Source organism: Prorops nasuta, unplaced genomic scaffold (assembly GCF_024137725.1).
Source record: "Prorops nasuta isolate Cenicafe-Biocafe unplaced genomic scaffold, Cenicafe_Pnas_1.2 PNAS00002, whole genome shotgun sequence".
NCBI lineage: Eukaryota > Metazoa > Arthropoda > Insecta > Hymenoptera > Bethylidae > Prorops > Prorops nasuta.
Window position 1 is genome coordinate 6,843,862 of NW_027116799.1, and position 17,242 is coordinate 6,861,103.

General features: G+C 41.1%; 1 protein-coding gene across 2 annotated transcripts in view; it reads left to right on the forward strand.

The window, feature by feature from the left end:
* The window catches only part of LOC136775453 (lachesin-like), an 85,961-nt gene that overhangs the window by 48,825 nt on the left and 19,894 nt on the right, over positions 1-17,242 (forward strand). For both annotated transcript variants that reach the window (XM_066730238.1, XM_066730247.1), the window contains exon 4: positions 16,923-17,083. In XM_066730238.1, the coding sequence (XP_066586335.1) occupies positions 16,923-17,083 (161 nt within the window). The remainder of the gene's footprint in view (positions 1-16,922; positions 17,084-17,242) is intronic.

Below are 17,242 nucleotides of genomic sequence, written 5' to 3' on the forward strand. Positions count from 1 at the left end.
TTTAAATTGATAGATTATTCAGCTTTAAAATAAACTCAACGAGACTTACCTAGGGTACGAAAGTCCTTGAGACATTTGACTTTGGCCGCTACAAGTGCAGGAATACATAACACAAACACAACTTTCGCGTTTGCCACTGGCAACATTTACTAGTATTTCAATCATTACACGAATTCTTACGAAGATGAAATCTTTCACTTTCACCATACACTGCACTTCGTTATTTTATTGCTTTATAAAAGATTATTTAATTAATTAATTATATAATCTTTTAAAAAACTGTAATAAGTAAAAAGCTCCGAAATATCGTCAGTGCGTAATGTGTGTTGTTTTTACGTTGTGTATTCGTAATTTTCTTAATTAATAATTAAATATACTTTTATGAAACAATATAATATTAAAGTACAGTGTGTAATGAAAATAAAAGATTTTATCTAATAATTAAAATATTAATGAATTTGGACAGTGGCAAACGGATGTGTCGTGTTTGTGTTGCGTTGTGTCCTGTGCTTGTAGCAGTGAAAGTCAAATGTCTCAAGGACTTTCGTACCCTGGAAGTCTCTTTGATTTTATTTTAAAGCTAAATAAACTATAAAATTAAAGTTCAGTCGACTGATTCGATAAAGCCATATAATAAAAGTGTAGTATTATCGAATTTAACATTACAAAAATAATGAAATGTTGAAATATTGACCGTGTAGTTATTATTTCGATAATTTGTTGGTCGGCACTCTAAGAAGCAGGGGAGTGATTATCGTCACGGTTTTTCCGATTCGTCAGCACGTGAGGCAGATCTCTGCGGTCTCTTTGAGGCAAAAAGTTTCCGCGGCACGTTAGAGAACTTCGCTGAAAAGCCAAGCAGCCCCCTAACGAACGTACTTTCCTGATGCCCTTTCTTTTCGCTTTTCCCCGAAGCGGAGCTTACCCTTCGAGGAACTCAATTGAGTTCTGGACCGCAGTTATCCGATTATCACTGTATAGCGTAGCTGCTATATGTATCTAAAAAAAGGAATGGAAGTTGAAGGGAAAAGAAAAGGAGCCAAGAAGGTGTAGCGGAGCGATGAGGGGGGGGGGGGGGGGGGGTAGAGAAAGATACAAGCGTAGAGGAAGCGAGCGATTAATCACGTTTTACTCGGGCCAGCCAATTTGGTCGGAAAGGTCGTTGTTTTCAGATAAAAGAGAGATAGATAGGCCCGGAAAGAGAGAGCGAAAGGAAAAGAAAGAGAGAGATAGAAAGGCAGAGGCGAAAATCGGGATAAGAAAGGGAGGGGGGTGGGTAGTCTTGAACAATCGACAACTGCACGACAATCTATGGTATGGACAAACAAACTTATCTAGTAAGGGAGATACAGAATTCCCCTTTGCAGTCTTTCTTCTCATTCTTCCTCCTGTTTATCCCCCATCCCTTTTCTCTCCGACTGTACACTATCCCTGAAGCTAGCTTAGACGTCCATCTCGCTATGGTCCCTCTGCGGAAACGTCCTACCAACGGTAAGACTTTCCTCTCGCGATGAACAAGACTATTTCTCATTCAATTTTTCCAAACTCTGCCTGGTTTCTCCGCAGATAGTACATAATATTACAAGAATACTTCACTATGAAGAACACTGTTATACTTATATATACAATTAACTGTAGAAAATTGTAGAAAAGCAGTAGTATTGACCAATAATAAATGAACCATTAGAGCAAATTACAGGAGACTTGGAAAATAGTATAATGATTATTTTACGTCGGGAAGTAGGTCAGGCCCAGTAAATCATTTGAAATATTTAAGATAACCATCAACCGAACGAGATTAGTCGGTAGAATGATGTATAAAGTAATTGAATTTAAACTGCAGAGATATTGCTCTAATTCGTGGTGAGATATGTAATATTGAAGCTAATAGGTGGAAAGTGGGTAATAAGAAGAATCGAAATGCGAGAAAATTTCTCTATTGGATTTCCTAGGGCTATCGAGATAGTTGGGAAAGTGGAAAAATCCATTGGCAAAAACGTCTACTGGGTAGCCTTCTAAAAGGCGGAGAACGTCGGGTAAATAGCTGGCGGCACGAAGGTGGATGACGGGGTGGTCGGTAAGGGGGGGGGGAGGCAAAACTGCGTTGAAAAACGGCTCATCGATCTTGCGATCCCGCTGAATATGAAAAACACGGGTAGCATATTTTGCACCCCTTCCCAGCTCTCTATTGCTTCCTTTCATTCCAAGCTAGCTTAGTTGCACGCGTCGTTCAATTTGCTGGTAAATATTACCAAAGTAAATTTAGCCAGGAGAAACGTTCGTCACGCAAGTAAATTGACTGGCTTTCACGAATAATTGTTGGCTTCTCTCGTTAATAACGTAATTCTCACCCCGCCTGTAATGCACATTCTTCGCCCTCTCGGCCCGTTTGTTTTCTACTCAATGGCCCTTTAAGCCCGGCGGAACCCCCTTCAAACCCTCCACCACCTTCTCTATACCGACGTAAATTGGCATAACGCGTTTAATGCACTTCCTCGTTACATTCAAATTCGAATCTATTAGCCGTCCAAAGAGTTCCTATTTTTTTTTTTTTTTTACAAGGAATTATTATTATGTTTATATTGATCGGTATCGCACATAGACCGTTAATATTTATTGAATTTCACAGCGCGATGGCCATTACTGGCTTTTCAACGCTGGCTAATGGCTACAAAAGTAAATAGCGAATTAGATCTCATTTGTAAAGTTTACTCCTTAATTGGCTTTTCATTAAAATACCGTAATTGGCCGGTGACCGCCATCGCTTCTCATTTACATGTCATAAGTTATTAATATACACAACTTTTGTTGTAATAAAATAGCTGGAAAATCAACCATCACAATGAAACTCGTAAATTTAATACGCGCACGAGAAACATTAGTTTTCGATATTTTTACGTGAACAAAATAACGTATTTGTAATCTCGGTTTAATTCGAAATACGTGTTGTTTATTTTCAGTGATTTTTTTCACGTTGCTTTAATAAATAACGCGGTGTTGTCATGTAACATAAAAAAGGGGAAAACGAAATAAAACACGGACAATGAAGTAGAATAATGGATCGAACCTAACGGAATAGCATGCATCAGAATTGGGTTAGAATTGAAAAATAAATTTTTATGCCAATGGCGAAAGCCACTCGTACGCTTTGCGTTTCGCGGAGCGTTAGTTCAGTGGCTCCTCGAAGGGGTTGGAACGCGTATTTATATCCGAGTTCTTGTATGGTTAGCAGCGTGCACCAGAGAGCAGGGTGAAAAAAGCGAAAGGAGAAGGACGAAACGGGAGAAAGGGATAGGGGTTGAATAATAGTGAAGTAAGGAGAGGATATTGGTAAAGGAGGGATGAAGCTGGGGGGGGGGGGGAGTTGGGTATTCGAAGCCATGACAGGACGAAGGTTCGATTTGATCGCATTGCATCGCAAGTACAGGCTTGTATCGGTCGTGGCGAGATTCGAAAGTAGATTGGGAAGAAGCGGAGCAAGCGTGCGGCAGACAGGCGAGCTTATACATACAATCTACCTTGTTGTCTGCCACCACTCGTCGCGGAAGAAAAGGGGCGGAAGAGGACCTGCAACCAACACATACACACATAAACTTTTTCCTTATCCACATAAACATACACAAAGCTGTACAGAAGTCTTCACGCTACTTGCACGAGGCTGAAGAAAAAGGAGAAGGTAGGGGAAGCTTAACCGGGGAAAGCGAGAAGGAGAGATAGAAGGGGGGAGATCACAAGAGAGGGAGAGGTTGGAGAGTCTTGGAAAACTTGCATAAAACAAGGGTAGTTTTAGAAAGAGACGCGTAGAACTGAATCAACCTGGTGGACTAAGGGATGGAGAGAGACGAGGGATGAAAAATAGAAAGGTTAGTGAGGGTTGGATAAGGAGTGGGGATAAGGGAAACGAGAAGAGTGTTGGGGAAAGCGACAATTCCCAGGACAGAGGCAGGATGAGAAGTGTTTAAGGGAGGAGATAGTATTTAATACTAGGAAGGGAGTTGTGGGTAAGGGTTGAATTTCGGGAATGGGCTTGAATAGGTAATGTTGGGAGGAGGATGTGGAATAAGGAAGTAGAAGAAGATGATAAAGCTTTAAGGTGGAAGGGAATCAATGAGAGAGAGAGGGAGAGAGAGAGAGAGAGAACGGTGGGAGATGAGCTTTGTAAAGCATGGAAGGCACCGGAAGTCTTATAAACAATCCCAGGAGCGACGCGGATGGGTCCCTCTTTCTAAACTCTGTGCAAAGAGGATCAATGAAGAACGGAATACGTAGTATATGTGTATGTAGTATACAGCCACGTTGCCATGCGTCACTGTATATACTGCACGAGAAAACTTATATGTGGTCGCTATCTTTTTCTTTCCTTCTTCTTCTTCTTCTTCTGTAACCGACCCATCACGGATTCCATTCTACGTAGCTCTTAGTTAAGTCAGATTTAAAAATGGGCGTTACTGTAAATTATATGAGAAAGCTTATTACGAGGTAGATATCTTCTTCTTCCCATCTTGGGCTGTAATCATCTAATCTACTGATTTTATTCCACGTGGCTCTTAGCTCAGTTTCATTATTAAAACAGAACAGAAAGGATAATTAAAAAATAGAACAGGTTCCAATGTTAATTTAATTTGCTATAGAATACTTTTGTAATAAAATTTGGTTCGTGTCGTTTTGTTTGGCAGATTCGTCAATGTTTTTTGCAGATTTTCGTAGAATGCAACGTTTGCTCTTGGCGCTCTTTGTCGTTTTCGGTAACGAGAAGCAAAATTTCATTTTTGCACTGGAAGATTCATCCGTAGGCAAAAAGCCACGGACGGATCGCGTAACGTACGTGACGGGATTCGGAGATGAGTGAAATTTTGAAACGCGAGATTGAAAGCACGCAGAAAGCTCCACGTAGCGTCGATGTTCCAATATCCCTCGATGACCGTAAACTTGAAAAAAACCCTTGAAGATTTTTTTTTTAATTTTAATTAACTAAAATAATCAATTTTTGCCCAAAATTGAAAAAAGAGACAATATTTGAAAGAATTTCAGGAAATTTCACGTGTCTGAACCGAAAAAGAGAAATGAATGGATGATACTGGGCCAATCATGGTCCCTGAAAACTCCAGTTAATACGCTTCTTTGATCCAGCTCGCTTTATTCGCATCCACGTTGCATCCCGTTATCCTCTAGCAGCCAATAGGTGCAAAGGATCTTTTGTAAACTTTTTTAAACGCTTTCCTCACGGCACATTTACAACGAAGGACTCATTGAATATGCTATATGTAACACTTTTCGATTAAAAATTTTTTGTGCCCTTCTATAATCTAACAAAAAATGTAGAAATTTCCAAAAATCAAAATAAACATATTACTTTAAAAAAAATAAAAAGATTCAAAGACTTTGTTCGATAATTTTTTTATAATTTGCGTTTTATTGGATTTCTTGGTGTTGATTCGTCCGTTGAGGGTTTTCTTCAGGATTTTAATATGGTCACTTCCGGTAGGGGACAACAATAGTGGATAGCCAGCAACCTGTCGCATTTATGGATTATATCGTATGGTGCTTGCGAAGACGGACACGCGGGAAATCCTTTTTAGAATCTCATCCTTTCCCATTGCTATGTATGACGTACCAGCGCTCCGCTTGCATTATGCATCGCGTCATAATGCAACCCTCGGGGGTAAAGCGAGATTCGCGAATTCCTTTTGCCTGTTTTGCAATATCGCTGGATATGCTTCTACCCCCTTGAACCACCCCACCCCCAATCTCTTCTTTTTCGGCCTGCCAGTGCCACGCATACGTTTGCCAAATCTTTGACCTCTTTCACTCCTGAACTCCTGGAACTTACCCCCTCTCCCTCCTAGCCCAACTTACCCACCTCTTTCTATTCCTTTTTCGTCTTTTTCGTTTGATATTCGTTTTCCATAATCCATCGAATGATTTTCTTCTAAACTCCCTCCCTTCCCTCGCATTATCTACACACCCTTCTATTTTTACTCCCTTCACTTTTCTTTTTCCTCCCCGTTCTTTCAAGTCTCGTTATCAAAACTTTTACTACTTCCCTTTCCACGCTCCAACACCTCACACCGCCAGCTACATTGCCTACATTATATCTGCCTGCTCACTTGCCAACTCATTCACGTTGGATTGGCTTTACTGAGAAAATACGTGGGGAGGGGAGGGGGGGGGGGGTTCTGATTATGAAATTATATTGGGCCCCCGAGAATCGGCTTGGCGAGATTGTGCAATATCGATTCAATACGCGACTCCTACCTACGGGAATCTTTCATCAAAGTCACAGGCTTTATGCTGCTTGCATTTCTTATCGACTAATGCATTTCGATTGCTCGCATTTCGTGCAACGCGCTTACAACGCAGCAACCAGCTACAGGATCATAGGTACGTACTCTTGAAATATGGCAGCTCCCATCCCGACTCACGACTCAGATTTATAAACCTTGAAGAGATCAATGAGGGAAGGGAAAAAGGAGGAGTTTTGCGATATAAGAAAATTGAAAGCATTATTAGAAGTGGATTGAACATTTATTAGTAATTCTATAAAAAATTCTTGCAATAATAATAATATTTACACTGCGTTGTAAATTACTTCGTTATGTGTAATATATAGGAAATTGCGAATTAAGTATATTATATATAAAACGCTATGCAATACATGCCATGTCACCTATGCATTCCAGCTTGGCGGGGTCGCGCGACATCCCGCGGGATGGTCCGGGAATATCACGGGACTCCCACGGATCCCTAGCTGCGTCGGCGTTGATAACGGTTCGCCGCCGTTCATATTTTACGCGGAACTCATCAATAATTCATACCGTGAATAATGTAGCGCTGTTTCGCGTTACTTTATCCCCCCTTACCGAGAGCCAGCATCCCCCACACCGTCACTAACGCAACCCCCATTTACCCCCGCAACACCTCCCTACCCCTCAGCCAATTGAAACGCACCAACACGTGGCTCGTTAAGCCCACCTTACCTGCTTCCTTTCAAATTCCAGAAAATTCCCCAATGCTCTCTTTTTCCAGAATTTCCCAAATGATGGAACGTCGCTTTATATTTTCCCTATTTAACTCATCATAAAAATATGTAACTCTAATTATTTATGTTATACATAAAATGAACTCTACTCTCTAAGAGACCCAGCTGCTTCATTCATTGTCATTTTTTCTCATTTCTAGCGTAACATTAAAGTTCAGCTGCGCATATTGTCGCGAAACAGGCGAAGAAACTTTTCCCGTCACGAGTCATCGGGGACAGTGGGAGAAAATGTTGAAACTACTCGTGGTCCTCGTTTAAAAGGAGGGGGGATATCGCGAGTCTTACGGTTATTCAGCTTAACCAAACAAGGATTTATTTGACTTGGTGTTAAAAAAGTCAGTTTTTTAATTAGGTTCTTTTTATAGTTACGGTCTCCATTTCGATACAAAGTGTCCTTGTGAAACGTCAGTAGTAATTCGACGTGCAGGGTAGCCGCAAATGACCGGAGATTAAAAATATCCGATAGGACGTATCGAGCTTTCCATTCCTGTGGGAATTCTTGATCCAGGATATACTTGGTATCGTCTTTTACCTGAATTACCGGGGAAACGAGGGGAAGGAGGGGAAATAGGGTTGGGATGGGTCGTAGGAGGGACATCTTAAATCCAGCGTGTCCGTTACACGATTGCAGCGTGCTAGCCACGAGAAGCTCTCGTGGGACAAAACGCCACTAGTCTTTCGCTAATTTGACAAGAAACGTCGGATCGGCGAGATCCCACCTCGATATCTACCCTTGGACACCCGCACTCCTGTCGAGGGGATTCTCGCCGGAAACTGCTTACCCCCTCGAAATGTTGCAACGAAAACCGGAGACACCATGCCATACAGAAACGAAAAGAACGCGAGAGAGTAATCGAAATCCTCGCGTGGGAACTTAAAATCCTCTTATTTACTGAAAGTCTTATTTTACACGTAGTGGTACAGCTCAATTCTACAAAGATAATTCAAAAGGAGAAAAATTGTTTTTGGTATAAATGTAAGCAGCTTTTATCATCGAAGAGGAATGAATGAGTCGAAGTGGTTTCAAGGGTGGAATTTGGGACAACAGAGGGGGAGTAAGATTTAATGCTTGATATGAGAAGGGGTGAATCGAGAAGATCAGGAATGATGGGAGAAATAAACGAGAAAGGAGTTTCCAGTTAAAAGGGAGGAAGGGTGGGGGCATAGGAGGATCGTTTTCCGGAGTTATGGCATACGCGAGGTGCCGGATGTTGAAGAAAACTCCAACAGCATGAAAACCGGAAGCGACTAGAGGGCTTCCATCGAGTGTGTGTGTGTGTGTATAGGTGACGTGGAAGCTCGCCGGATGACACGTGGGATGATGTCAGTGCACGCTGTGAATTTGCCAACTGAGAACTTCTGTTTGCACACACCCAATCAACTCCGAGCTTTTTCCTCACCCCCACCCCCCTCTGAAATCTGAAACGTTTGTCTCACCCTTGTGCGTGGCCAGTCTTCTGACCTCGGAATTTTTCCTCTACCTTATTCTACCACACAGGACTCAGAAAATTTAAAACAGTTTAGAAAAATCTCGGCTTCTATACGTAGAAAGTTGAAGAGATTATTCTTGAAGAAATCTGGAGTATATCTAACGGTTTGGCAATCAAGGAGTAGATTAGTTGCTGGCACTTTCTCTCACGTCGAGTTCCGTTTATTTGGGACTGGCAGAATCGAATCAAAGAGAGGAGGGTTGGAAAATTCGCCACGTGCAAGTATGTCGGTATTCGACGGACTTCCGCTTTGGGATTGTATCCATCCGGTGTATCCACATACGTAGCAGACCTCCCCCTACCTCCTCTTTTAGCGATGCCACGAAGAAAAATAGCTTCAAGAACACTGACCACGTGCAAGTATGCCTGGTATCCACCCTGCTAAGCCAACTTCCTTCTAGTAAAGAATTTCGGATTTATCTAGCTGCTTCTTTAAACTCACCTCGACCTCTGATGCAAGAGCCTATTTAATGAGAATTTTAAAATATTATTTCTGACAATCGTCTTTGAAATGCTTTTCCATAGAAATATCCATGCAATAAATAGTTCTATTGTATACATATAGGATCGGTTCGGTTCTATCTGAAATTGTAAGAAAATTTAAGAGGCTGTGGCAACCGGAAGAAAACGTGTTTCCCGAGGAATTTCCGGTGAAATTGATTCCCTAGCGGACCGAGGTGTCCGGTTCGATATCCTCAAGAAGGGAATAGGCGTTCGGATATTTTCAATGACCGTTCCTCCAAGTCGGTCTCACTAATTTGAACGGCAGGAGGGATGTTTCTTGTGTGAAAACGATTCCCAAGAGGACTACGAGAACATTTATTCGATTGTCTCGGCGAAAAGATCCTCGCGAAAATGGAAATTAGATTTTTCGCTCGAATTTGAACAAAGACTTCAGGAAAACTATATATATATATTTATTTTTAGTGGAATATATTGCAAACGTTCGCTTACCACACCATGATTTGAAATAAAAAAGGACACGACCACTGTGTAATATGCGAATCGTGGTTAAAATTGAAGCGAGTGAGATATTGGCAATAAAACTACCTCGCCCATTAACCTGTAACGAAACAACACCGGCTGCCCAATAGTATCGAGTGGAGCAATTAACTTCCGCGCGTTGATACAGACCGTGCTCCCGCGGTTATTTTAGTAAATATAACTTGGAGTTGCCTGAGAAAATCAAATTAGAGACCCGCTATCGGCTATATTTCCACGAACCATGAGAAATGGTGCACGCTAAAACGAAGCGCGAAGTCTGTAAACGTTGCCAATTTATTTGTTCTTATCTTTCACCTTCGATAGTTTCCTATCAATTAGAATTTCAAATTCGTACATCGTTTGGAACGATATTTCATTATCGATTAATGTAAACATAGCAAAGTAATAAAATTCTTAAAATCAATAGTTGTCAGGAAGAGTTTTTTGTTGGTGAAATATCCACGCTTATAGGAAAGTAGAAACAAAAATATTAGCCGGAGTATTCTCCATTTTTCTTTCACGAGATCAAACACTTGTGTACGTGGAAGAAAAATATGTAGGTACCTCGTTTTTATGTCAAATATTTCGCCCAGTGTGGATTAGACCGAGTTCCATACAGGAGATAAAATTCTATTTTAATCGAACACAATTTCTCTTCCAGTACACAAGAATCTCACGAGGAAGATACATCGTATTCGAGTAGTGTGACTAAACGATATATCATCCAAGCGTAACACGAAAGAAAGGGAAGTGAAAATGAAAAAAGGAACTTTGATTGCGAGAATCATTTGTTTGAACGAGATCAGTAAACTGAGGGGTCAGAATATGGGTGATCAGTGAAAATATTTTTTTCTCGTTTGTAAGATTATTTTTAGAACAAGAAAGTAGTAAAGGTAAATATTAGTCAGACCAGAGTCAGGGATTGGCGAATGCTCGAGTGGCCTCACAAGGAAAACAAGGATAGGAGTTCCTGGACCTGAGCAGGAGGATGAATTCCGGATCCCTGAGGCACGTGGCAAAAATTTTCTAGCGAGTGGCCATAGTATATAGCAAAAAGGGAAGGAATCAGCTTGATGGGGACGAAGGGCATGGCATCGTCGTGGGTGCGAGGAGCTTGTGTTGCTTGAACCTTGTAGCAGCACTCGCGGGAGTAGAGTGTTCTCCTTCCCTCCCGGGATAAGAACAAGAAAACGCGAGAAACCTCGAGTGAAAGAATGGTCGATATTCTCCACATACGTACGTTATTCCACTTGCACTCGTGTTACATAGAAAACTAAACATTTCCATCGTGCAATAAAATTAAAAACTGCAAAGAAATTTATGCAGGAGTATTGGTGAATTACCAAATTTTCATTAATTAATCAGGGAATTCCGCAAGAGAAGCTACAACAGTCGATAGTCTCCCTATATTTACGTTACTCCACTTTCATTACGTTCCATACAAAATAAATCATTTCCCCTGCACAATAAATTTAAATATTACAGAGAAATTTACGCAGAGGTATTGGATAAATGGCAGAAATTCGTCGATTAATCAGAGAATTACGTAGGAGGAGTTAGGTTGATGAAAAAAATAGTAATGAAGCAGGAGGACGAATGACACTCGTGGGAGAAAAGTGGCCGTCGAAGAAAAGATGAGTGAAGTACGTAAGCGTTTGAGAGAGGTAAGGTGGGTCGAAATAGTAATTCTGTATACGTCAATTTTCCTGCGTGTTGGTACACGTAGACCCAGCAACTCTGTAAGGGATGAAAGGGAAGGAGGTGCGGGGGGAGGGGGGGGGTGTTTCCCGAGGGAGACGTCGGATAGCACGTTATTCGCTACGGCTCCTTATACCGGGATGACCCTCTTGACCCACGACCCTCGAGTCTTCCCCGTTGACTCGGTTATACGACGGTCAGTCGATGGTCGTAAACGTTCCTCGTTTTTCCCTCCTGCCAAAGCTCTCTCGCTCCCAGCGACAATTATTGCTACGACTGGCCTGCTAAAATAAGCGCCACACTCGCCCTGAGCACGTCCCCACTTATACTTACCGCTGACCGAGCATGCCGAATAAATAACCCGACACTTGCAAACTTAATGCCCTTCTTCCTCATCATCCTGCATGTATCCCATATCGATCCCCCGATCTGTCGAAGGTCATAAATAATATTTATACCTGAGATAGTGTATTCGATTAAAATAGAAATTTGAATGGTCGATCGAGGTATGCAATATTGATAATCCAACGTACACTCTGCGGTTTATGTTTTACCGTTGACAATATCTGTACATCGATTGGAACTATTCTCCCTCGCTGCTATACCCTTTCTATCAACAGGAAAAGGGAAGAACTCGATGTTATTATTTTAGGAGGTTTCGTGGCTCTAAAATTGGCTCACAAACGTTTCCATATTTTCACTTTCCAGATACGTTTTAGTGTCAACCGCATTTCTCAATAAAGAAACATCCTCGGTTGATTGGTTGCTACGCTTGGAGAAACCAGAAATTGAGCTGCCTCCCAAACGTGCCAATTGATTTTTGCTATTTGTAAAACTTAAAAAAACGTGCGTGTACTTCTTTGTACTGTTCTCGTGAAAGCTTTTGTATATCAGTGATAACGTTGATTTGGAAAAATTGAGAGTTTGGATTTATTTTTTAAAATTAATTTCTGAAATTTTCAGTTGTCAAGAATCTTATATCGTGTCTCGATAATGAGAAGATTTATGGAATCGTTAGAGTTTAATGTGGTGAAGCGATGAGAGAGAGGCAGTATGAAAACAGATGTTCTTTTATAGTGTACGAGTGGGATAAGAAGAAAGCACTTGAAACAAACAGGAATATTGCCTCAGATATATAAATAAAGTGAGCAACGCTCTGCCATACACTGGCATTCCCATTTTTTCTCGTGTCAAGTATTTTTGTATTTCGTGGATCTCGTCCTAAAACGATTTCCTTGCTGTGCGCTATACGATGAAACGTCATCCAGTTAATTTCCGAGTGTCGTATGCAGCGCCAGGCATTTTTCGATATTTTTCAAGAGGCACAACTATATATAACATAGAATAATATTATTTAATCGGTGTAAGTAAATGGAACGAGCTCAATCAAGGAAATCCAGTTTCAAAGCCCGATAAAAAGATCAAATGGGCCGCTCGCTCGTTGCTAATATCCCGAAATTATCTATGCCGAGCTATTAAAGTGGCTCACGCTCTGAGTGAATGAATTTTAAACGAGATATAATCTCCGGTTATGGGTCGTAAATAAGGGACATTAAATAAGAGAGAGAGAAGCAGGCCAAAATAATGCAAGGCAAAAATTGAATGGATAAAGCACAAATATTCAAGCGATAATATTGAAAATAAATCAAATTTTGCAAACGAGAGATAAATCAGTAGCAATAAATAATATTAATACAGCTTTTGTTTTTTAATATTTAACAGGATAAATTATGTCTACGAGTTGGAGCTCGAGTTGCAATTATGTTTTAATAATATATCTTATTGAGCTTAATCGTATAAGAATCACGTAGCTAGTACAATCTATGCATCTTCATTTAGAGCTTTTGGCCAAGTGGGCCGGTAATGCGGATCGGGCTTAATTTAATAGTGCGGGTGCCAAGACAAACGAAGCCTCGATGCAATAACGTAAAGCAGCGCGTTCTAAGGCACGTCCGAGACGACGAAACAACCGTGGAATGAAGCGACCTAGTTACTTTGTCTTCTTCTGCTTCTACTACTACTAGTACCTCTTCTCTTCTTCTTCAGCTATCTCATCCAACCTCCAGACATAGCAAACGAATTTTCCAGCCAGCAAGATCAGCTAACCTGTTAACACGTAGCAAAATAAACCACCTGAAAACTTATACTGTCCCCCTTATTCCCTATCAGCTCGCCCATCTGCCCTCTTCCTCGCAATTACAGAAATTACTTATGTCTGACTAATCGTACATCTTACTACTTGCTGACAAATTTCTTTCGCCGGACGTTAGTTTTCTGGTGTTGTCCTCTTACATTCTCACTTTTTTTCGGGAGAAATTAGAGAATAGCGCCTAAGCGGGGTGATAGATGTGCAACTAGTCGAAAATGAACTTTACAATTAGATCAGGCAAGGAACGGAAGGAGTTCCGCTGTAATAAACGTGAAGGCGCATTCTTAGCTGTAACTCGTGACGTAGAACAGTCGTAGCTCAGCGGTAGAGAGCGAGTTACTTTGTCTTCTTCTTGGAGCTTGACGCCGGCCGGATGAGCTCGGTTGTCGCATCTCCCGACTTCTCTCTCTCTCCCTCCCCCCACCATCCCCAACCCTTGCCAAGTTTCTCCATGGTATTAGAGACGATGCAGGCATTGCATTTGGCTCTCTCTCTCTCTCTCTCTCTCTCTAGCTATTGTACTTCACCAAATCAAAGGTATCGCTCTCTCATTCTACCATTCTACTACCCTTAAACCTCTTTTATATACACGAGTCCACAGAAACATTAGCTTTTCCACCCTCGAACAAACTAATTTTTTATTTTTATATCGCGTTTCAAAGAAAGTCTCCATTTCACTGTTTTGCTACTTCCTACTTCTGCAATGAATACAGAAGTTTTGAAATTTGAGAAAATTGAGGGTTCGTCTGCATTTTAGGGGTAGTAAGGGAGAAAATTCTCATTCGCCCATTTTCGGCTTGGAAGATAATCGTGTTAACAATTATGTGTCCATTCTACTACGAGTTATCCAAATTGATTGCAGGAGTAATTGCATTCGCTCGTCTCCTCAGTCCCAGGGCCAAAGTTAAAGTGCCGTTGCTGCCTTGGCCGTTTTCGCGCTCTCGGGAGAAACGGCCATTCAGGATATTCTCATGAACTGTTTCCTCTCCTTTCCGCAACGTCCTTGTTCTTCAAAAGCTATTTCTCAGTGATTATTCTAATTTTTTACAACCATTCAACTTATGGTAGCAGTATATAGTATATATAGTCCTTATAATGAGTCATCGAAGAATCTACAAAAAGAATATAACCAGTCATTATTTTAGTAAACTTCTCTCTTCTACTCGCTACTGTAGGACAAATTCCATTTGGCTCATATACGAGTTGCAAATTTTCTAGATAATCTTTTTCTACAACCATTCCACTTATAGTACTAATAGTACCTAAACTGATCCATTGAAGAATCTGTAAAAAGTAGTTAGTCACTATTTCAACAAGCTTCTCGCTTCTACTCGCTACAACAAGGCGAATTCCATTTGGCTCATATACGAGTTGAGAAAAAGAGTGGTGGAGCTTCTGGGAGAACGAGGGAAAGCGAAATCGTGAGATAAAGGGATGGAAGATTCCAGCTGCAGATGGTCGAAAGAAAGGAGAGCGATTGCTGTGTAAAGAGTCAGTAGTGAGGACAAAACGTCGGGTAACGAGGCAAAACGCATAATAATTAAGCGACGAGAAACGATCAAATGAGTGAAATTATGCAATGGATCCAAACAAACGAAGAAATTGAATATGAAAAGTATATATATCTATCTTTTCTCGAACAAATATTTTGCTTCCCTTCGGCAGTCTCGTAATAAAGTATATTGCATAATCGCGTGCACTATGTTTGTTTAGCAGCTACCTGTTTATTTTCTTTTCCTGGTTACCTATTACGTGGTAAGTGAAAACTTGCCAGGGTAGTAAGAAATAAGAAAAAAGCAACTGCTGCTTTCTTGTCAAGAATAAGAGAGGAGCAGTCATCGACGATTTTTCCTCGATCGAAAAATGTGAATAGGCTATTTATATAATAGCTCGTGTATTCCGATGCCAGACACGCTGTGAAAGCAAAGCAGATGCAATAACACGTACTCCTGTTGATCTTACCGAACGCCTTAGAAATAAACAATAAATGCATTCCTCTTAAGAATGTTCCTCAAGCAAATTTTCACACACGAAAATCCAGGAACCAGTCGCTCCGGTGGTAATAATTCAGAGATTTGTTAAAAATATTTCAAGTGGAAGGGATCGATTTTAATCAGACATGAGTATTCCACCTAAGATAGTATTTGTTGGATGATCGTGGAGATTTGTTTATCGTTCGTCGGAATCTTTCCGCGATAGAACGAGGTTTGTGGATTTTCGCGAATGGTATTTGGGGGGGGGGGGGGGCGGAGGTCTGTGCCTGGCAGGTGTATCGAATACAAATTCTCATCCGTTTGGTGTCGATCCGGGATATCGACGAGTTCGGGGGCCGCCGGTGTGGCAACATTGCGAGGTGAATTTTACGAGGGTATTTACATGAGCGCAATATTTTATAGGCCACTTAATGCCAGGTCACGTTCTGTCCCACGCTAGCGGAGGCGGCCACCTATGAATCAAAGTGCGCTTTAAAGATTTCTTTCTCATCCTGCAGGAAAAGCTGCGAGTCGTCGGGAAATTCGCCATTGCGCCCGCGCAAAACCCAATGGAATATCTTACGAGCGCCATCTTTCTTCCTTCCTTCCTTTCTCTTTATCTCACGATTTCCCCCCTCCCTTTCGCTATCTTATACCGATACGTGCTTTATATTCTCTATGTATATTACATTTAAGCCATCTAACCACACCCTGAATTTTCCTCCCTGCAAATGTACTTTATATTCTTATGGCATTTCATCTCCACTGTCCTTCGAAATTTTCTCCATTCGACAATATTCCTAGTTTTTCTTTTTTTCAATTTTTAAAATTGCTCTCGTCTGCCATAGTTGCACCGAATATAGTCAAATTTCGATGTTTCGTTCATTGAAGCGTATTGGCTTTTTTTTCACAAGTAAATTTTATAATCCTATTGACTTACAGGCCGGAAACTAATACTATTGTACTTAAAAGTCTTCTCTTTTTTACTGCATGTGGTCACAGTAATCCTGGAGAACTTAATTAATTTCTAAAGCAGTTTTTAATTATTTTCTTAATTTGCCAGTTAGTGAATGAATTCTTTCAAGATACTCCTGACATTGAGGGATTTCCTGTGAATTATTCCTAACTAAGATTTGCAAATGGTTGAAGAAAAGAGAGTCGACTGCGGAGGCTTTTGGATACGGTGGTTTCGAGGGTAGTCGGGGTGGCTATTGAATGTTTCACGAGAGACACGCAGAACCGTGCGGGTGCCTTAATTTCATCACCGCGTCGCGACGAGGAAACGAGTTTTCTCGCTATACACCGAACACGGTGCATTTTATTGAAATGCACCTTAAAATACAGTTTACTTATATCTCCTTCTTAAAAATATTCGGCTCCGCGTGAACCTTGCAATTTTCATTAGAATTAACAGGTTAGATATTTGGTTGCAGTGACGAGGCTGGTACCAAATTCATTGCGCACGGTTCACTTTATTGAAATACACCTTAAAAGACAATTTACTTATATCTCCTTCTTAAAAATATCCAGCTCCACGTAAAACTTGTAATTTTCATTAAAATTATAACAAGTAAGATTTTTGGTTTCAGTGACGGGGCTGGTGCCAGACTTCCTTCACCCAATGAAGAACGTAACGATCCCGCAGGGTCGAGACGCAACTTTCACCTGCGTGGTGAACAACCTCGGTGGATACCGGGTGAGTCCTTCATCCTCCGCGAGCGGAGATCACTCTGGCAGCGCCAAGGCCCGGGTAACTATCTTACCATTAACCTGAGTCCGCCTGTAATGGACCTTCCTTATCTACTACTACTACTACTAAACTACTACCTACTACTACTACTGCACTACTGTATGCGCGTGCCTGCACTTACAGCACTGCATTAAATTGCACCACAGCCGCTATCAGAAA